This window comes from Pipra filicauda, unplaced genomic scaffold (genome assembly GCF_003945595.2).
Source record: "Pipra filicauda isolate LSUMZ 115617 unplaced genomic scaffold, ASM394559v2 scaffold259_size1095435_pilon, whole genome shotgun sequence".
Classification (NCBI taxonomy): domain Eukaryota; kingdom Metazoa; phylum Chordata; class Aves; order Passeriformes; family Pipridae; genus Pipra; species Pipra filicauda.
The window spans coordinates 105,104-128,075 of NW_024104375.1; the positions used below are offsets into that span (position 1 = coordinate 105,104).

At 39.5% G+C, this 22,972-nt stretch overlaps 1 protein-coding gene across 4 annotated transcripts in view; it reads right to left on the reverse strand.

Moving 5' to 3' along the window:
* Nucleotides 1-612: 612 nt before the first annotated feature.
* TMEM241 (transmembrane protein 241) overlaps nt 613-22,972 on the reverse strand; it is a 56,660-nt gene continuing 34,300 nt past the window's right edge. Inside the window, exons 14-16 of one of the 4 annotated variants that reach the window (XM_039382132.1) lie at nt 4,633-4,697; nt 3,537-3,558; nt 613-1,303 (exon numbers count right to left, since the gene is read on the reverse strand). In XM_039382132.1, coding sequence (XP_039238066.1) covers nt 1,259-1,303; nt 3,537-3,558; nt 4,633-4,697 — 132 coding nt within the window. In that variant the 3' untranslated portion in view covers nt 613-1,258. The other 3 variants (XM_027715862.2, XM_027715866.2, XM_039382134.1) reach the window with 3 other exon arrangements.

The following is a 22,972-nucleotide window of genomic DNA, read 5'->3' on the forward strand; positions in this document are numbered from 1 at the left end:
AAGAAGATATTCTCTGGTAACTGTAGCCTTGTAAAGGCCATGTGTCTTGTCTAGACTAGTCACTTTGTTTCTATCTACAGAGAGATAAACACTTTCAGAGGATCTTTCAGTCATATTAACACAGCAATCTATTCCAGAAGAATTATCTCTCTTAGGGTACCCCTCTCTTTCCATTGAGTTTGTCAAACTTAGATTAAGGGACTACACTTTACATATCTAATGTCACGTGAGACAAGTCCCTCTCCTCACTGAAGATTTGTTATCGAGTTCCTTTTACCATGTAGACCTTTTCCTCAATCTTATCACCTTGTCATTTAATATTACTTTCATACAGATTGTTTTTGTAGGTTCTAATATATCAAGACTAGTTTCTAACAGCCATTTAGCAACCTGAAATGAAATTATTTTAAGAACTCTTGAGACGAATTGCTTTACAGTCTTTATGACTGTAAAGGTTCATAATCTTTGTTGCCTCTTGCAATAATTTAAGAGACAAACCACTGCTGGGAACAGTATGTGTCCCTCCAACCCCACCAGTCAACAAAAATTTGCAGAGTTCAAGAGAAATCTCAGAGAATGGAAGAGGAAAAAAAACTCACAAAGAGCAATCACTACAGATATTGAGATTTATTGCTGATTTTCCCTTTCTGCAAAGCTGTCAAACTGCTGCAGTTCCAGAAGGGGATTATCTCCAGAAGCCCCTTGGCCTCCGTCCCTGTGCCAGTTCAGACGACGTGACCAGAGACCTGCGTGTGGCAGCTTGCTGCTTACAGAACAGTTGGAGACAAAATCCATCCTTCCGGATCCTGAATTTATGGCAGGATCTGGGCTCTGACATTGCTTGGTATGACCTGCTGTCAGCTTCCAATAAAAAAAAAACTGGGGGCATCCAGTGTGGAATGTTGCTTTTCCTGAGTTTAGTTCCCTGTGCAAGAAGCTGCTACTGAGAGGTTCTCACACGGAGCCATCAGCATGAGACAGTGCATTTTTTTCCTTTACCACATCAATCTGATATAGTTTGTCTTGTGCTTTGAGGCAAAGGCTCCTTATCATCTTGCCAACTATGCAGCTTCCTTACCAGCACTATTAATAGCACAGCTTTTCTTTCTTAATGAAAAAACAATAGATCTCTTTCCTCATGTTTGGTTGCACTTCTTCATTCCTGCTGCCGCAATTTTTTTCATCACAGTGTCTCTAGGCTGCAAGTCAGCTCTTTTCCAGCTGGCGAAATCTGGTTCTTCTTTATGTGCCTGTCCTTTCAGTGTAAACAAGCAATGCTTCTCCAACTCCACTGATTACAAGGCTGTAAACAGAGTACACCACAAATTTAGCATCAGGCAAGTCCCTCTACTTGATACAACAAAGGTATTGTTTTACCTAAACACATTTCAACCTAGAGACAGTAACCCAGGTGATTTTTTTTCACTTGCCTTGCTAAGAAAATGCTGAAACCCAAAATGTCTTATTTAACTGATCGGATCAGAAACAACCTTTCCTATATTTTAGTGCTGATGGTATTCAGTGAAAATGCATAGACAGAAATCTAAATAGAGAAGGTTGCCCCTAGTTACAAGAATAGCTCCACACTAGCAAGAATAGGAAAGGAAGGCAAGGGATTTGAACCTCATTAGCTTAATGATTCCCTCTTTCTGTTTGTGTTCTGTCCTGAAAACTTGCCACTTGATAATGTCAGGGGAGATGTAAAGCCTAGGTTTTGGGTACTAAGGAAATTTGGGAAAAATACTTTTGCTCTGGTGTGATCCCATTGGCACAGTGAGGCCAGCAGAAATGCTCGTGTTTGCCTCTCTTTGTGCAGTACACGGTGAAAGAACCTGCACCATCCAAAATGGCACACATGCCCAAGCGCTTCCTGTGCTGCTCACAGAGTAGTGGAGGCAATAACACCTCCCTCCAAGACTCAGGCTAGAAGCAGGATGAATGGTTTTACAGAAACCTTCACTGAAATATGCTATCAACCCATTCAATCCATTCAATAGTTAATCCCCAAATATCCTCTCTCTGCTATCTATCATAGATGACAAGAATATGGTAGGATGCCGACTCTTCTTCCCTTTTATAACAGTGCAAAGCTAAGTGTACTGACCTTTCATCTTGGCCTCATGGCTTAATTAGCTTATGAAACAGAAAAGCTCCTTAATGAACTTTATAAACAAAACAAACTCCTGTTAAGTTCATTTGTAAGAGGGCTTTTTTTTTCCTTGGGAAGATAAAAAAAAGGCATGTAAGGCTGAAGGCTCTTTGGTCTAATAGTATTACATTCACTTAAATCATAGCTTTAGTGAGCTGTTTTAAAAACCACATAATTGCCCTTGTTCTGAGAGGGAAAAAATATTGTATAACAACAGCACAGTATCTTACAATTACACAGTGAACAGCCCTGGAAAGTAGGTGCTACAGACAGTCTGTAGACAGTCCACTGGGGAGACAGACTACCTTTGGTGTGGAATTACCAACAAGGAGCAAAGGGCTGAGAGGGCTGCAAGTTTTTCGAAAAGATCTAAACCACTTGAGTCTGGTTGCCTGCGATCACTAACAACCTTCGAGCGCTTTTCTTTGGAGAGGATTAACCCCACTGTCTTGCCTGGATTTCATCTCCAGTTATAAACATACACTCTGCATTAATTTCTTTGGAAACTAAGGTTGGATAATGTATTCTTTATCCTAAAGAAAAAAAACCCAAACCAAAACACTTCATGTAGAAGACCTAAAATCAACAGAGACTTAGAAATTTTTTTTTCCCATTTCTACAGAGTAATTTTCCAAATTTTTAACAGAGACTTTAAAAAACAAACCTAACTTTGACATACCATCCCAAAAATTAGACTGGCAATTCTGTACAAAAGACAGTAAACTGCACAGCCCCATTCCGTAAAAAGATGCCTGCATCTAAACTGTTCTTTAATATCATACATCCTACAGAAGAGAAGAAGAAGCCAGATTACTAGGCCACTAGAAACCATTGTTATATCTTCAAGATAAAGCAGAGCAAAAACCACGGCTAAATGCCAACCCTTGATTTACCTTCAATTTACCATCTGGCAAATCCTTCAGCTTCTGCTTATAGTGGGGTGACAGCTAACTGCATTTGCCTGTCATTCAAAAATTAACGTATGATATTTTCCATGACAACACTGAACCAACACTAAAATCCTCAGTGATTAATGATCTCATGAGTGTTCTGCAGCTGCTATGATCTAAAAAACCATTCCCAAAGTTTTGCTGATAAGCCAAGACACTGCCGATGCACAAGCAATATGAGAATTCAAATTAAAAAAATAAATAAAAGAAATGGTTTTCTTTTTGAATTATGACAATCAAAGTGTAACAGTGGCCCAAGGGCTAAAGCAAAGTTTCTCTTAAACATACAGAAGTGTCCATCATTTATATAACTTGAAGTGCATACAGGGCATGTGGTATGTGTGCAACTACATGGGTCCACGTGCTCACATTAACAAAGGTATACATTATTTTTTAGTACACGTGTCAGTGAATACATATATTTAATCCGAGCCTACCTCTAGCACGCACATGATAGACCTGCACAAACACATGTAAAACACGGTGAAGAGCAGCAAGTTAATGGCCTCGACTAGGAGTGTTGTAGGTGCATTGATACTAGTTTAGTCTCTTACACACAGGTCACGTGTATTCCTAGCACTAAAAAAAATACACAACTTATTTCAGCACTCGAGATTACATGTGCCTAAAATACACATAGGAATGCATATTCACACACAGGTAGACGGGGCTGGTTTGCACTGAGATTCTTCTTTCTGTAACAATTTTATCACACCTGAAAAAAGAATATGCTAATTCCACTCAGTGCAGAGCTTAGTCTTTAGGATGGCAATCAAACTGTAAGGTACAAAAAGGAAGACTAAAGCTTTCCAAAAGAAAGCAGATTTTTATTTCCATTAACAAAGCCATCCTCAGAGATACATGCCTAATCCCATATTGAGATGTTATTTGCACAGCAGAAGCATTTAGGAGCATCAGCCATGGTCTGTGATTCCCTTTTGCTGAGTGCTATACAAACACAGATCAAAAACACTGCCTTTGACCAAAGGAGCTTGCACCACAATCCTTTACATTACTACCTAAAAAAATTCAGGTTAGGTGATTCATAATGTGTGGCCACACATTTCAAAATCCAGATACAGCTTTGGAAAAAGTTTATCATCGTTACTTTCTACTGTTTTCATTTTATGCATTCACAGTACACAGTGTGTTAGGGAAACTTGAATGCACCCTTTTGGTTAAAACGATGTCAGCAAACCTCGGCTCCAGTGTTTTATTTCCAATTCTGCCACTAAATTGTAGCATGACTTTGATGGGTCATTTATTTGCCTATTGCATCTATTTGCCTAGCAGTAAAACATGCTGAGTGAATTGTGGCAAGGCTTAACATCCAAAATGTCCATGTTCTCCCACAGAGGCAGAAGAAACACTCTTCTTATTACTGTACTGCATCCATCACTGCACACCTGGTTCTCCTTACATGCAAAATAATACTGGCAGCAATAGAACTTGACATTTAAAAGTATTTCCACACAAAGCACTGTATGGAAATTCATTTTTACTGTTAAGAAAAAAGCTCGTGTAGGCACTTACCAAGAAATTGTTAGTACATTGGCAGTCATGGCAAAGAAGAATGGTGATAAGCTAGCAGTGATAACCTGTTAAATTGAAAAAAAAAACAAAACAACAACAACAAAAAACCACTTTATGAACTTGTACTATCACAAATGAAAACTGGAATAATTTCTGTATATGCAGTCATATTTTTTCCTTTTATTTTTTCTTTTGTTTTCTTAAGCAGTAGATGCAGTACCTAAAATAGACAGTCAATGTACAAGAGAAACCAAATGGGTCTGTGATAAACAGCGAGGCATCGCTGAAGACAGAGTTTACCCTCCTGCCCAGCCTTCTTCCCAATGTAAGTACAGAGACCACATACAGGCACCTCCTTTCCCCCTCAGCCAGTTGGAGACAGGTCAGAAAGAGCAGAAAAGGACCCAGCAGACAGGGACACAAGAGCTGCACAGTTAGCTTAGGGCAGGAACCTGATTGTGGGGTATTGCTGAGAAAACGTGGGCAAAACGTGCTGCAAAACATCAGGCTGGGAAACCAGTGGAGAAAACAGTATGACAGTCATGCATCACAGTTCAATTCTGACTCCTATAGAACCCAGGACACAGCAGAGGGAGGGCAGGGAACCAGAGCAGGGTTCTATCACACATCCCACCTGGCCTGGCATAGAAGCCTGCTGGCTTTTACTTGCCAACAACAGACTGGGGAGAGCAGTCAGATCCCATGTTTGGAAAGCCTCGCATTTTTGAGGAGAATGAGAGTTTAAAATGTGTTTATGGGTGTATTAAAAAAAATAAAAAAAGAAAAATTATCAGAGTATAGGGTAAAGGAAAAACCCACAACTTCGGTAGGTTTATATCACAAATCTCTCATTACCACAAGGTGTCCTGGGCAGAGAAGCTGAAGAGAAATGATTTTATACTTTCCTAGTACTGATCCCAGAAACAGCTAGATCTTGACATACAGATCCCTGCCTCAGCAGCTACAGAGCTACCACATCTGCAGCCTGTGTGCAGTTTTGGACATTTTGTTGCCAGATGGATAATGTAAAATGGAAAGAGTTCAAAGAACAGTGACAGAGTCATTAGATGGGGGGATTGATTTTCAGTCAACAGTTAGGATAAGCAATGCCTGTGGGAAAGGAAGACTTGGTAGTGGTTTACAAATACTTGGAAAACACAAGCACTGAGGAATGAAAGGAACTATTTAGGATAATACAAAATTGCCCAAGGAAAAAGATGAAATTAAGAAACAAAACATTTAAACAATTATCAGCTAAGATTTCCTAATCGTTGTTTGCCTAGTTGACTCCCAGGGGAGACAGCAGAAACTTCATTCCGTAATCTATTACTTATTAAAACACTACTATGTGTGCATTAGGGAAGCAAATACCATTTCATAGTGGATTCTGTGCACCAGAGCTTGGACTAACAGTGTATCAGTCAATACCTACTACATTTGTTACGGCCACATTTTAAAAGTTGGGTTCTGAATCTGCCTGGAATATAATCAGTGCAGGATCACAAGCAGCAGCGGCAGATGAAGAAGAGGTGGTTGTATGTCACTTCTCCAGCCCCACTCTAAGAGTTAGCTGGAGAGGGGACAATAATCTAAAGCTAGCAGTGAGACCATGCAACGGTAGTATGCGCCACACAGGAGCGACGGTGCCCAATGGGGACTACACAGTGAATACCTCCTCTGGCCTATCTGGGGATGTTTCCTACTTTAGGAAGAGTCAGGCATACAGATGGCTTTTCTCCTTCCTAGACATTACCATAAATCACACTCTGATTCTTCTCCATTTGCCCATAGACCAGGCACCTGACAGAGGAAATGAAGCAGGAGATGGACTTGATCCAGGCAGGATACCACAAGACTGCAGACCCACTCCATTCCTGCACAAATGCAAAATTGCTGGTATCAATACAATCACAGACATACCTCCTGATACTAATTTCATCTGACTTAAGTATTTTCACACTGCCAACTGCAGTAGTGTATAACACAGGCAATGATGTAAAGCGTAAAGCCAACGGAAAAAGTGAGCCCCTATTCCAAGGGAAAATCAGAGATGTGTATCAGCTCTACTCCTACACTCTTTTATGTATACATACAAGCAAACATACAACTAAATATATGTACCAAAAAGAGACTGACAAAGAACAAGTCATAAACATAGAATTATTCTTCAAAACTCAAGCAGATCATATTGCAACTGTGCACATGCATAGTCATTTGCAGCCAGAGAGAGCCGACACCTACTCAAAACAGTGGAATTTAACCATTCAGGAGCTGAATCTTTCATGCACTTTACCTAAATACAGCTCCGAGGCTAGATATCCATCAGTTCAAATGCAGCGCTCTAAAATACATTCACATCTTGTTATAGCAGGCTGGATTCTCTCCTTACACACATTGCAGCAGATGCATTGACCTACAAGGAACTATTTCTCATTTACATCAGTGTGAATGCTTGTAGAATTAACTGTACTGAGTTTATTTTAGGTTAACGTTAATTCATTACATAAAAATATACAATACTAATTACCAAGCACGTCAACAGAAATGAACAAAGTATGGCAGCTGTGGTATCTACAGAGCATTCTTTTCTTTAAGCTCTTCTCCCAAAAAAAACTGAAGAGCTGTACTTGAGAAGTGGCACAACTTAAAGTTGTGTCACCCACTCCCTTGTAGTGCCTTGTTTATTAGAAACTTGAGAATCGAGGCCAACAGCAGAGAAACAGGCATTTAAGAACCCTCCCAACACAGGCCTTATCAGAAACAATACACCATTCTACTGCGATCATCCCAAACCTCTGCAAAAATGAAGGCTGTAGCCTCTTGGACTATTATAGCTGAACACGGCTGTATTTTTTAAAAATTATGTAAGACTGTCTCAGTGCCAAAGACAGACAAAATGTGGGTTGGAAGTAAGCGTGTGTAAGGAAAAAAAAAAACAAACCACAAAACAAACCAAAAGGAAAACACATTGCTAAAATGTCCACCTTTGATTGTTTACCTTGAAAGAGGAATATATTTAAAAATGAAAAACAAGTCTTCAGAGAAGCTAACTATATAATTTGTTCCAGGGAAAAATCTAAAATCTAGGCACATAGTACAGAAGGTAATTTTCCTTTAAGTACATTTCAGCATCTTCTGAAGTGTTTTAAGTGCACATTTAGTTTGAAAAAAACCCACCTACATTGATGTTCTGAATGGCCTTTAAAAAAAACCCCAAATCACAACAAGCTAAGTGCAGTAATCTCTCTTTCTTCACTTTAAAGGTCACAGTTGTCCTCCTAGGCATTTAGATGCCTTAGGAAAAGGAATGAGCTTGCAAGACAAAAGAAAGCAAGTTAAAGGGCAAACTAAAGTTAATGATTTCCAAATATATTTTGATGCTGAATCTTTAAAATTAAGAGATGGAAAGGAAAATTTTATTCAGCTATAATGCACCCATTTTGAACAAAGGTCCTGAAGATTTTGATATACAGTCACTATTCTATCAAATTATACAGATTGGATGGTTGAACATCGACTATTTTAGAAACAGGAGGAGCTCCATAGACTCTGTTTATTTATTTGCTTGAAGGAACTGTGAGCAGGCAGTATTGCAAAAGCTACTTTAAAAACATCCATATCCTGAAAGTTTCTCCCAAAATTCTGACACAGCTTTCCATGATTAGGAAAAAAATCCAAGTGGAGCATCACTTAACAAAACATTTCCATGGGAGCTGAATTTTATCTTAAGAAATCACTTCAAACCCTTCCTTGCACCAAAAAGAAAAAAAAAAGGTTAAAAAATTATTTCCTAAAATAAATCTAAATTTAGTGTGTCATTCCATTGTATTTTGGAAAAAAGACCCATTTAAAGGAACACTTTATTAACACTTATTTTTCTTGTTTTCAACTATTTCTGTAGTTTCAATCACTGTGTTATTTACAAGTAATTTTAAAAATTATTAAAAGTCTTGGCATTTCAAACTGTGTTTGTTATCTCAATCAAACCAGTTCTAGTTCTTTACACGGTGTATCAGCATATCCTTGTGATGGATACTTACCTAGGAAGAGGTCTGTGCATAAGAGGAGAGTGGGCTGATCTCCTCCACACAAAAGACTGGGCCTGAATAGTCAGGTAATAATACAGGGACTGAACAAGAACCAGGAGAAAAAAACAGAGGGCAACTCAGCCAGTTAAGAGGTATCGGAGGACATTCCGAAATTCAGGTCCCCATCCCCACAGAAAAGGGTGAAAACTTCAGGGATCAACATCATTCTGGGAAGCAAAGACAGGCCTGGATGCCATAAAACATCCCATACACTGTTTACATTGTCATTTACATTTAACAAGCTGTTCTCAAGAACAACACAGTGCCCATCTTCAGGATCCAAAGAGAAGAAAGGAGTTAATTCCAGAGTTCCAGTTTGCCACTTATCAGGCTGAATTACTGGCTACTAGAAAAACAACAGCATCATTGAAGATCTGGGTAACAGACTAAGATCCATAAAGCACGAACATCCTAATGTGTGGAAGAACTTGTTGTAGAGTAGGGACAAATCCAGCATTCAAAATCACCTTTGAACAGGAAAAAAGTAGGTATAGGAAAGAATATGCTCTCATGCATCTGGTTTTTGTAAATCTGCTTTAGTGACTCGGGAGTGGAGGGACGCACTATTACTACTATCTTTAAAGAGTTCCCAAGAAACTTGGATAGACAGACCCCTGCACAACTCATGGCATGAATGATCTCCTTTCTCCTAATCACATCATGATCAGATAAGAAAAAGGATTCAGAAGTGACAGTAAAATTTGTTTCATAAATGTTGTTTAAAAAAATTGGGGGAAAATGGAATTTATGTCAGAATTAGAAATTAATTTAGTTTTATAGATTACAAAATAAAAAAATATAGGCTGTTTGGAGAATTTCTTGCTGAAGGATCTTAAGAAAAGGCAAGATCACTATTGAGCCAACATCCCTATTAGATCTTTTTCTTGAACACATAACATCAGAAAACTCTGGTAAGTCTGATGGCATTCTAAGGGTTCCTGGTCCTTGGCAAAGCAGGAACTTGCATCCAGGGAGATACAGGAATGTGGAACTCTGTATTCTTCTCTGTCTTGCCTTCCCCATTGACCAGCTGTGGTTATACCACAGCTACTAGTGTGTCAAATCTTGATCAGTTAAAACCAGCCAGCACTGGGCTAGATAAATGTGTCATTCTTGACAAAATTATCATTGATTCCTTTCATCCCTGACTTTACAATTACTTTAGAAAAAGATTTTCAAGCTGCAGAAGCTGGCTGTAGCTTCTGAATATCTAGCATTTCTGAGCTGTTCAAGAACATATTGTTTATACAGCCAAGAACACAGATGAGGACATTTTCAAATTTTAGATTCTGATTTAATCTTCCTATTTGAAATGGAAAGATATGGGGGGGGATTTAGTCCTGACATGACCATGATTTGTTAATATTACAACCATACTTGTACACACCACATAAAAAGTATGTTGCCTCTGATACTTTTAAACTGTTAAAAAGTTAAATGTCATAGTTCTCGCTGTAAGTGAACACAGAATACTTTACAAAAGTTTTCCTTAATTTGTGCACACAGAGCCAATCCTTGTAACCTCACTTCCCCAAACTGCCAAAACCTCTGTCCTTACAAAAACGCGTATTTTTTCCAAAGACAGTGTTTTGAAACAGCTCATCAAGTTCACTCACTGTTCAAAATAAATCATTCTATTTACCATCAGATCGTCTTCTCAAAACATCAGGAAAAAGCTTCTGATGTACATAACCTTTGTTTTCATTCTACTGTTGGAATTAAAGCAATATCAAGCTTTTTATAGACATAATATTCGTTTTGTCCCTCTTCTGCGTGGTTTAACCAGCTGCTAAGATAATCATCAAAAATCACCAGGGAAATGGATCACTGTTAGTGACACTGAAAACAGCTACACCAAGATAATCCAGTACTACCAAAAAGGTAAAAATTGCAGCAGGTAAACATCAGTAAAAACACATAATCTTTTGTTTCTTGAAGGAGAGCCACTGAAATAATTTCCCAGATTTCAGAGTTACATCTCTTTTGTACATATGTTTACGTAAACATATGTACATATGTGCACACAAAATGTTATGTCAGATGTGGAAGTATAGCAAAAACAAACCAAAAATCTTCAGAATAGAAAAAAAGGAATAGCTAATATTTTAATGCCGTCTTCCGTATTCATTAATTCACATGAATTTTCTAAGCTATTAATATCATTCCTCTGTTTGCACACATTTTTCATCTCAGCTTGTCTACAAGCCATCTCTATCTAGCTCTCCTTGGCTTTGCTATATCCAAATTTAAGGCAACCAAACATCGCCAGATGGGTAAATTCTCTGCACCCTAGCAGGAATACTTTCATTCATAGACATTCAGTAGCTACAGAAACACATGACAGATGAAGGCATTGAAATGGGACAGGTAAATACATGGAAAAACACTGAGGGACTGAGATCTCCCTTGTCCAAACCCTGACTGAAGTGGTCCAGCATGTACTGACAAATCTTTTTGAAATAAACCAGACTTGAGATGAGATCTTCATAGAGCAGGTGGTGATTGTGAGGTTTCAAACTGCAGAAAGTCAGCAGTGAACAAGGAGAGGCACCAATAAGACCACCGGTAAGCTCACTGATTGTGGAAGGCTGGTACCATCACTGGAAACCTGCCATTAGTTGGCAGCAAAAATCCCTCCTAAAGATGACAGACATGGTACACATCCTCCCTCATAAGAAAGACAGGATGGGACTAGAACTAATGTCAAGGACAGCAGGATTGCTTGTAAATAGCATAGGGGAAAAAAATACAAACTGTGTAGAAAAAAAGTAATATTTTTCCCCCATGATCATCAATCAAAATAAAGTACCATTAACAGCTACAGATGCTGTGAACAGTTCTCCTCCATCCTGAGCAGAATTAAGTATCTGAATGAATGCTGCATGCAGAACCAGACCAAAATCAAAGTAGCATTAGCTGTTCAATTTCAGGTCAGCTTTGGGGATGACCTACCCAGAAATAAAAACCTCCCTGGAAGCTTTCAAGTATATTGCCTATTGCAATGACAAGGCTTTCTGTGCAATCATTTCTAGAAGCTCAAAGGCTTTTTGCAAACAATCTCTAGTTAAAAAAGAGATACAGTAAATGCAGGCAAAATTCCTCTGACCAACTCTCCTGTAAAGCCTCCTCCCTCTAGCTATTGATTTAGTTGTATTAATCAATACAATGAAACGAACTGTGAGAGTTTTCAACTTTGCTCTGGGGTCTGCTGTTACCAGTTGAAAAGCAAGACAATATATGCTGCTTAACCTACAGGCTTCAGGTGATAACACAGCCCCTGAAGGAGCACTACTAATTAATGCACTGACAAGGATGGATCTTAAGCAGATATATGCCTTTTTCCAAGGAAAGGTAATTAAGTTTTAGCCTTGAACCACCAAAATAATGGCTCTTCCCAAAGGAAACAGCAATGCCATGATTCTACCTGAAAAGCTGAGCAGCCAAAACAAGGGAAAGAAACAATCCAAAGTAAAATACATTGAAGGAGGGGGGAAAGCAAACCAGGTTTCCTTCTCAATTCTCCCTATTAGTTTAAAGCTAACTTAAGCATGTCTGCTGCGTACCCTCACAGCCTGACCAAAGTGCAGACATGCCCTAAGGGTTTTCATTCTCTGACAGACTTAACTGGAGACCGTCAGTCTATGAAATCAGGGGACACTGCAATGAGTTTGTGCATTACAGCACACTTAGGTGCACATCACTTATAGGCGGACTCTGCTCAGCTCTCCTGAAGGAAGAAAACCCTTTAACCCTTCTGACACACAGGCTGTTCCCTAAAGGATAATCTGGTGCTGCTGGCACCATGGCAACAGTGGCACCATGACAACGGTGACAGAGTCAGTAACTTCATGATCCACAGAGCTTTGATCCAGCCACACAGAAGTTTTTCCAGTTGCTGCAAATTTCTTTTAGAATCTTTATTTCTTATTTGCCTAAATGCCTGCACTCATCTCCATCTTCCCTAAAGTCTCTTTTTTCTCAAATGAGTTTTTGGTCACTCTCTTCTGCCCTTTCCTTATATTTTATTCTTCTTTTTTTTTTTTTTTTGAGTATTATTACAACAATAATGGTAAATTCCAGGGGTTAAGAACACAATCAATTCCATGTATTATGACTCAAAAGTAGCCAACGTTTAAACATGCCTTAGCAGTCAAATGCCTCATGATAATGACAAAACTTAATTCTTGGGTAAATGAATCTATCTGGTTTTCATAAAAATTAACTTCTGACAAAGCTTAAAATCCCCTACATATTTTAAAGTGGTTTTTTTTCTCACTTTACCAATGCCTAAAACAATAATCTCTGTATTGCAAAGGAGTATTTCTATATATCAGCTTTTCAACTGCTATAATAAAAGTTGATTTCTTAATTATCCCTAGTATGCATTTAGAGGGCAGATAATCCTCTGCATTTCTATGGCTAGATACCCATATGTAGACGCAGTATTCAAAGAATTTCGTATCCATCCTCTACTTTCTATCTCATTTATGAAGATTTGGTTTTGGTGCTGTTTTCTGTAAGTTCTTTTCATTTCCAGGATTTGATGACCAACACAACCATGATGCTGATTCTGCAAGTCCAAGATTCTGCAAGTCCAAGATTGGAGCAACAGGTGGTTGTATCAGCTTCCTTAAAGTCATCCAGCATTCTGTCTTACCAGATTAGTACATGAACTGTGTATGACTAACATACAATACTTTCAGATTAATATTCTATAGTAACTAGTTTTTAGCCCCAAGCATCCTGTGAATACCAAAAGAACTGCTGAACTACTGTGTAACTTCATAATTTTTTAATTCCTCATAAGATGAAAATGGCCAAGCTATTGTTCTTGTAGTGCATGCATCTCATTAGCAGTTTGGCTGCAGGAGAAAATGAGCCATTAGGGAAGCTGTGGTTAGTAGGTCATTCTGAAACCCAGCTGTGTGCCCAGCCCCATTCCACAATTCAGAAAGGGCTCAGAAAAACTCATGTCTCTTGCCTCTGAATCACTTCTAGAGAATCCTCTGCCTTCACCTCTTTAAGATATGTGGCACCTGTCTTACAGCTCTCAGCCATACAAAGATTTCATGTATAGCTCACAGACAGCTCTTCTAATTTGTGACAATACCTTCATTTTCTTGGCTCTGCACTATCTCTTTATTTAAACCTTACATGAGCCACCACAGAGAAAGACATGGCAATTATTTTGTGTTGCAGAAACAACTTACCATGTTAAAGTAAAGTAAGTAAAGAAGGATATGTGTGTTACTGAGTGTAATTAATAGGATCTGTGTAAGAACATTCTCCTCTTAGGAGAAGCAGGATATCATGATCATATTTACAATGATCAGACAGGAACAAGGCAAGGCAAGACAAGACTCCTCCTTTTCAGAAAGGCCTACATCTATCAATGTATAAAACATGTATCTATCATTCATATATAAACATATACTACATATATACCATTGAAATATATAAATGTACACCACAGATGAGAGAAGATTGAACTATTACAAGCACATTACAATTCATTTTGCTTTCCTCAAAAAAAGTGAGACTTTTAAAGAAAAAAAAACTCTTTGCTCCTTGTAAAATACCACATTGGGTTGAAAATTATGGTAGCTATTTCTTTTTGAATATCAAGTAGCCACTACACCCCATCTTCAGTCAAACATAAAGATCAGACTTTCTGTCAAAGCCAAAGTCAAAACAAGAAGCATTTGCCCTCTGCTCCTGGAGATAATGGCCAAAACATACATTTCCCCTTCCTGTAACTAGAGATAGCTGGAGAAGTGCCACCAGTCTTCAGCCTATAGAGTGGTTGTAGTACAGAACTCAATTTTAACAGTACCTCTGCTCATATTGAAATATTTCTCTTAAATGTCACAATCTGTAAATCCAGATACTATTATTACTCTCAGTTACAGTTCTGTACTAAGGGGACAAAGGGAAAACCCTGTGCAATTCTTGTACATTCTCCCTGAAGCACGCTTTGCTGATATGGAAACACCATCAATCATGATTCAAACAGGTGTGTGTACATGCACCAGACTAAGTATCCGTTTAGGTCAGTTCTACAAATGAGAGGCACAATCCATGCTGAAGCTTTGTCAAGCAAGGACAACAGAAGTCATTTAACGAGGGACATGAGAAGGCTTCTTTAGGCCAAATAAATTTGATTTTCTTTGATATCACCAAGAACCTTTTTTCCTATTCTTGCTATTACCGGACTGACTGTTAATGTACGTATATATGACCAAAAGCTGAAATACATTTGTATTTCCAGGTTACACCAAACTTAAGACCCAACACCTCCTGTTTCGTGTAAATGCTTCCTGCATTATAATGCTTAACTACTTTTCCTGTAGCTTTTCAGCCTGTCAAGGAGTCTCTTTCCCTTATATGCTGCCTCATTACTGCAAAGGCCTTAAACTGCTCCTGACATTAGGTCTCTCCCCTGAAACTTCTGAGCTCAGAAGCTGGCAGGGCAATGTGATTCATCATCTTGTTCTTATGTTGTGAATTATTAAATATTTGTCTAACGGAGTAAGCATTGCAATAGCAACAACAACAGCTATGAAGTGTCCTATCTACCAGGATTGCAGACACCAACTGGATGGGACTGAGGGTTTGTTTAGTCAACTATTGGTTGATGGCAGAGAATTCAGGAGAATTTATGATCTCCCCTAATGCATCAAGTCTGCAGTCAATGCGCACAGTAGAGGAAAGGATGTTATTTGCATCTTGATCTTAGTTGATGCAAAACTTCCATCCCATGGCATGCAGTTCATTAATCTTTCCACTGCTGTCTTAGAAATATTTCCATATAATGTCTGCTTCTGCTGAAATTACTAGCAACTCAGTCACTGGAACCCTTTGAACCTGTAAAAAATATACATCTCTCTACCTTTACTCAGTCTCAGTATTATCTTCTGTTTGATGCCTTAAATTCTACTGGTCAGTAATATCATACACTGTGTTAAACAATTACTTTTTCTATCTGATTTGGAAAGCACTGATTTTCAGTTCTGGGGAGCAGTCAGCTGTACTAACCCTCTGCTGCTGTAAAATACCACAATAAAATACACTTCATCTTATGTTAAGCTCAGAAAGAACTAGCCTTTCGGCAAGTTACTCTTCACCTAATGAGATCATGAAATAGAAATTACCATAAAGAGACAGAGACTGATAACCCAGATAAGAAGACCGTGCTTTTCATTGTCACACGTAAGCAGTTGTGGTGGGTTGACCTTGGCTGGATGCCAGGTGTCCACCCAGCTGCTCTATCACTCCCCTTCCCAGCAGGACAGGGGAGACAGTAAGGTAGAAAAAAACCCCAACTTGTGGGTTGGGATAAGGTAGTTTATTTAAAGTAAAAAGTGAAGTGAAGCTTGCGCATGCAGAAGTGAAAGATACCAGGGTTTATCCTTTACTTCCCAGGAACAGTGATGGTCAGCCACTCCCAAGAAGCAGGGCTTCGGTACATGTGATGGTTCCTCAGCAGGCAGCCATTGGAGACAAAAAACGTCCACCTTCCTGCTCTGTGCCTTAGCTTTTATATCGGAGCTGACGTCATATGGTACAGAATATCCCTTTGGTCAGTTTGGGTCAGCTGCCCTACTTGGGTCCCCTCCCAGGATCTTGCCCTCGATTGTGGAAGGAATGTTACAGTGCTGATGCTGTGCCTGCCCTGCTCAGCAGTAGCCAAAACACTGGTGTGTTATCAACTCCCCTCTAGATACCAATGCAAAGCACAGCATTGTGAGGGCTACTGTGGGGAAATGAACTTAAGCTCAGCCGGACCCAATACAGCAGTGAATGTAATAGGCAAACTGACAGTTTGCTATGTATATCTGGCACAAAAGGAGCTGGCTTCCTGGGAAGGACCAAGCTCAGCATCTGCCTATGTCCATCTTCTTCCCAAGTGCTAGATGCCAATGGGTGGCCCACAGCCAGATCAGCCAGGAACTGTTACTGTAACTGCCTTGCAGTATCAGGACCTCTGACCAACGGCAGGAGAGGATGCAGTTCCAAACTCCTCAAAGGTGGACCATGACTTCCACAGCAGTGGCTCAGTGGTGGCTCAGCTGGCACTCAGGAGAAAAGAAAAAGTTGGTTCCAGCAGACGGTGTTTTTTAATAATAGACTGCTCAGTGGCTGTGATGACTCTTCAGCATTTAGCTACTTTATGTGCACCATTTCATAATTCTTACTAAAGTCCAAATTAATCAGGCTGATTCTTTCAACCACTGTCAGTTCGATCTCTCTCAAAGTGCAAGAGAACATAGTTCAAGGAACCACGACTTTTGAACGTCAACTTCAACAATCAGGTGACTAAGGCAAAAAAATGGGGCCAAAGGCATTTGTTACAGGCTACATCAGTGTGTTCCCACGCATCACAAAACCTGAATGTCTTTTTACGAGTCAGCTGGACACTCAGCCCAAAGCCATGTGCTTCGGTATTGTTCTATATCAGACAATAATTTCACAGAACAGACCTGAAGACTGAGAGCAGTAAATATCCCCTGAGCAACCTGGGAAGCCAACAGTGAACTTTTCTTATCCACGCAGACATCAAGTAGGTGAACACCCACCCAGTTGTGCACTCTGAAGTCATTACACAACTGACTCAAATGACCCAGATGGGGACTAGCTCAGGACTAATCACATCTGGAGTACTTTGCTGTAAAGGGGTGCTGGGTAGGATGCTGCACACATTCTCAGAGATTGTTCTTTCCATGCCAGATTGCCCAAAGGTCTCAGGCTGAACACTGCAGATTGAGGCCACTGTCAGTTCAAGACCTGTGCGGTTTTTGTGTGCATCTTCAAACCGTTTCTTGTCCCCAGTATCACTGCTATAAGAGAACAGATCCTACACATGCTGCTTTACTTATGCATGGAAAGCCCAAATATTGCTCAAAGGGTTCAAGGAGATTGTGAGAACCAATGAGGTTGCCTGGCTTAAGGGGACTGTTTTAGTTAAAAGCAATAAAAATGCAATTTTCCATTGTTAAAATCAATAGAAACACCTGAAGTGCTTATGTTCCTTGTCAGCATTATCAGATGTAAAACATTTTTCTGCCATGACTTAACTCAGGACTCTGTGGAGGATATCAGTAGTATCGAAATAGCATAGGAAACTTTGGGATGCGTAATCAAGTTTTTTTAAAAAAATCTGTTAGCAAAAATAGCAAGTTTCCATCAACCTCTCTCCCGCATGACACTTACAGTTTTGGTATTTCTGTGCATGTATAAAGTCCATTTCCTATTGTATTTCCCATCTCACGACTCCTTTGGGAAAGCCTGCTTCATAAACAAATAATTCCCAGACCAGATAACTAAATCTCCCTACTGACTCCTTTCCATATAACCCAACAATAACAGAGACGCAGTCTCTGCATTGACATTCTTTGGTGTGTTTATGCTGTTTTAGCAATGATGTAATGGAAAGTAAGTGACATGCTATTATTATTATTATTATGCTAAGGACTGCAAGGAAGAATTGGTATTCTTTAAGGTTTTATTTTTCCATTCAAAAACAAAAGTCTATCCAGGGCTTTCTAACCATTCACTATTACAAAAGGTCAAAATATTCCATCAGAAACATTAAAAAATATGATACTTGAAAAAAGTTTTTTCAAAACATTTACACAGCTGATCAATTCTGAGTAATGCATTTTATGAGCAATGTCACAAGGTTATACACTTAGCCTTGTGGGCCTCAGCAGTTCCTGCATGTCCCACGCATGGGAAGACAGCGAAAGAAGTGACTATAGCTGACCATAGTCTTGGTCTCCCATTCCCTCATAAAGGGTGAGGAAGCCTCTGCAAGGCAGACCCATTCCCTTCTGGCTCCTTAGAACAACCATCCATAGTAACACACATGGAAAAAGCTGGACTCTGCCCTCTTTCTGTCCATGCCAGCCATGTATAGGTCAAGAACAACTCACATCTCCTGAGATTGTCTGAAGCCTATGTGATTTCCCTGAGCACCACATATTTGAGGAACAGGACGTATGCCATTTAGTCTGAGTTCCCCAGAGCCCTATGGTTGTTTGCTGACTTTTGTTGAAAGTCAAAATCTAATCCTTAAACAGGTGTACATAGTTAGACTGAGAAATTAATGCACTTGAGATCCGGCAGGGATCAGGTCCAAGGTGGGGAAGAAGGGAAAGACACGGAGCCCCATTTCAGAGAGCAGCAGCTTGTAAACATGAGAAGTTTCTGAAGGAAGCCACCTGAAGTGTGACACCAAGTGCCTATGAGAGAGGTCAACGATTACCCTCAAGAGCTGCGAGACAGTCTGGAGACATTTCACCCATGAAGGTGAATCAACAAGGCAGCTAGCAATCCAGATCCGGAAAAGAACAGGGAACCAGCAAAGGAGAAGAACGTGGCTGTTCTTGCTCATTTTTAGAAGCCCAGCCTTAGCTAGCTTTGAAACCTTCTACATTAGTATGTTACATAGTGTGCAGTTCTGCCATGTAATTTTGGCATTTACATCAGTGCATTAGCAGCGGAAATTATTTCCAAAACAGTTCTCATTCTTTTTGTCACACTTATGATTCATCTACCAACCTCAGCTCTCCATATATAAGTAACTCCAGGAGACCAAATAAAAACTTGAGAGACTAGGAATCTATTATGCAGAGGAAGCAATGAACCTCCCTCCTCTGCAATTCAAAACTCTTTTAGATTTGACAAAATTTAGTTTTAAATTGTAATTTTCTACTGTCAAGCATATAGAGACAGTTTGTCAGCAGTAGGAGTGAAAAAGTACCTTCCAAAGACATACTCCAAGCTAGTGCTTCTACTGTTAGCTTTATGTTCAAGAAAATGACAATACCAAATGTATACTTCAAATGGATATCATAATGGATAAAAGGAAGCAAACTAATTCAGAGCATCTCTTAGGGCTCAATCTATCAATTAATGTCTGCTAAGACTGGATTGATTATATCGAGCACAGATGAAAACTGCTGCAATACTTCCTCCAAGTCATAACACATAACTGTATGTACTTATTTGTGTGACTTATTTGTTATGTCCAAAAGCTGTGTAGCTAGCGTTTTCAATGGATACACAACTGCAGCCCTATACACTGCCTCTTAAAATACTGAAGTTTTCCATTACCTGGAGACTCAAAATCTCCAACAAGTCTCAGCTGTTCTTACAAGACAGCTTTCTTAAACTGCATCAGTGCCCCAGGGAGCCTGTGTCACTCAGCTTAGTGGTCATGCAGCACACAAAGGAGTTGTTATGGAGACTGATGTCTTTCTAACAATTAGATGGTGTAATTAGTGTTGGCTGCTACAACATAACTATCAAGCTGTCTCCATGGAAACTACCCAAACCCCTGTATTTTTTAAGGTTTCAGCAACTGGTCTTTTTTATAGACCCTTCATACGCAGTGAAGTGCACACTGATTGCCTTATCTGCTTGTCAAGTTCAGCTGAGAAACACATTTTCTTTTCCAAGGTATTTGCATAGTCCCCACCGTGACTCACAGGAATCAACTTTGTGTATGAAGAATAATGTACATATTTCATACAGTGAGGACCAATCACAAAGCAATAAGGATTGTTACCATTTTCAATTACCTTTATGCATACATGTGTGCATATCCACGCGCATTACAGTGCACAACATGTGTAGCTGGAAGCAGCTCACTTCTGCTCTTATGAACCCCTTCCTGGCATCCCTGAAAGCTTTAGGGTCACAGAAACTCCTTCTCAGATTAGAGATACACTTCTAACAATGCTGGTGCCACGGAGAGTTCCTACCAGTAGAGTCCAGATGGGTCTAGCACACAATTCTCCCTCTCTCCTGGGGCCTTGGCTTGCAGCTGCACAGTTTCTCCAGGTTGGGTGAGGAGCGATCTTGAGAGAGTCTTGCATACAGGGCAGGATCTTTGCCGAATGAAACCACACTGTGTTTATGGAATTTCAGTGGGAGTTTATGACATTTTTGCATAAAGCTTTATGAGGTCCTAGCCAAGAAAGCAACGTGATTTTCAGCCAAGAATCTCACTGTCACTGTTGCCTGAGCCCAGCAGCATGCAAAGAAGACACTTTTTCTGTCTACAATATAACCAAGTGGGCAAGTGCCAGAAAATCAAACACATTCTTTTTCTGGTTATGATATACATATAAAATTTTTGAACAGACTTTTTAAACACAGAATCCTGATGCACTAGGGCAGCAAAGAACAAGGAGATCCATTTGCTTCACAAAGTATCCATGGCAGGACTCTTGAGCACCACTTATTTCCTGCAAGTAAATAGCCCTCAACAGAAGTAAGGAACTGACATTCTGGACTAGAATATTTTCTAGCACTTGCATGCGAAGCAGCAGTGAGAGAGGAATTAAGAGATACACAAATAGAAGCACATGCTTTAGCAGAGGCTTTAAGACTGCAAAAATATGGAAAAGAAAGTATGAATTAATTTTATTTCTCTTGGTTGGTTTGCACCTGGGATTAAAGCAGATAAAATGTGAACAGCCTGCGAAAAGGTGCAGTGAGCACAATCAGCCTAGGAGCCTCAGAAGACCTGCAGTTGTGGCTTCTCCACTTCATGAGAAGCAGCAAAAAGAGAATTTCTGCTTCAGTAAGTACTTTTCCAATCATTAAGATTGGATATTATCCTTTTTGTTTGCACTGACATGAAGAGGGATCTAGTGTATCCATTTTCTTCAAGGCACCACGGGGACCAAAGAAGCAGACACACAGACACAAAATATAAAATCCAAGACACCAGGAGTCATTCTGAATAGCAGAAGGGATTCTGAATAGCCATTATATATTTTGGGGGAAGATTAAAACTGCTGGGGTATAAGTATAGTGGGCAACAGTTAGGTACACAGGACCCATGGATGAGAGACGCTTTCAGACACTCCTGCAAAATTGCTTTCGCAACGTCTGGCAGCCAGCATTAAACACAGGATGACCTGGGGCAAACACGTCTAAAGTTAACAAACAAGGAACCAAAGCAGCTGCCAGGGGATAGTTTTATGTATTAGGGAGCCTCCAACATGTTCCAATAAACTACAGATTACATAATAGTGCCTGGGATGGTCATATAGAAAAGAGTTGCATACTCTTGATCTGATTAATCTGAATTTTCTTCCAAACAATGCATAAGAAAACCAGTGTAAAGCTCAATGCAACTTGATTTCAGTTACTCAATTTTGTTTCTTCAGATGAGGAAGAATGAGAGAATCCCAAATCCACTGATTTTCTCATTTGTTCTTCCTCTTTATAACAAGCTGCCTCAATAGATTCCTACTGAGAACAAGCTGAATTCCCTACTATAAGTTTATTAGGATAACATTAAACATGATATAGCAATATGAATTTATAAGTAACCAGTATCTCGCTGAATTTTTCCATTCTATTTATTATTTAAACTATTTCTGCTACTTAACTTTTAGAGGCCCTAACAGGCTTCATCACCAGATATAGATTGGCAGACTTAATCAAAACAAACTCACTGACAGCACTGTTAGAGCTCATTAGTGTTCTCACCAGATGCTTCTGTCTGTGTATATGAGCATCTCCAGTTTTTCTTTCCAGTGCATGACCCATGATACCAGCACTGCTCTCAAATTAAAACAAGAAATCTAAGTACAGCTTCAAATCCTTGCTCTTCTGGGGATTAAATCTGTGCAAGGCTATGACAAAGCATTTAATATTTCTTGGATCTCCTGAAAGCGGTTTTTTTTTTTTTTGTTATACAGATCACTTCAGTGATTCTTTTTGGCATTTCTCACGAATTTATACAGATATGACTAACACACACACACACAATTTGCTTTCACAGAAAAAGTGCAGAAAGCGTTTGTCACTATAAATATCACACTGGACTACATACACGGATGAAACCTGTGCTTCGTCTGTTTCTGCACAAAGCAATGCTCTGACATGAAAGCTGTCAGAAATCATTACAGGGAAGAATTTAAAAACCTCATACATTGATTAAGTTGCCTAAGCCAAAGTAAGTATCATAAAAACGAGTTACGACCCAGCTCCAATTTATAAGTGAATGAAAAATTAGAGGGGAGGAGGCCAAATATGTGGGCTTCACAAAGAATGTCTCCTTGGATGTGCAAAGCAGGCCTGATCAGATCTCATGGTTAGTTCATTGGAAATGAAGCGGTGGCAACAATCTCAGGCCCAGCTCGTCAGTCAGATAGGTACAAAGCATCCACATGGAAAACAGATTTTCCGATTCTCTGCACCTCCCTAGAGGCCTGTGCTGCTGTCTGAGGACT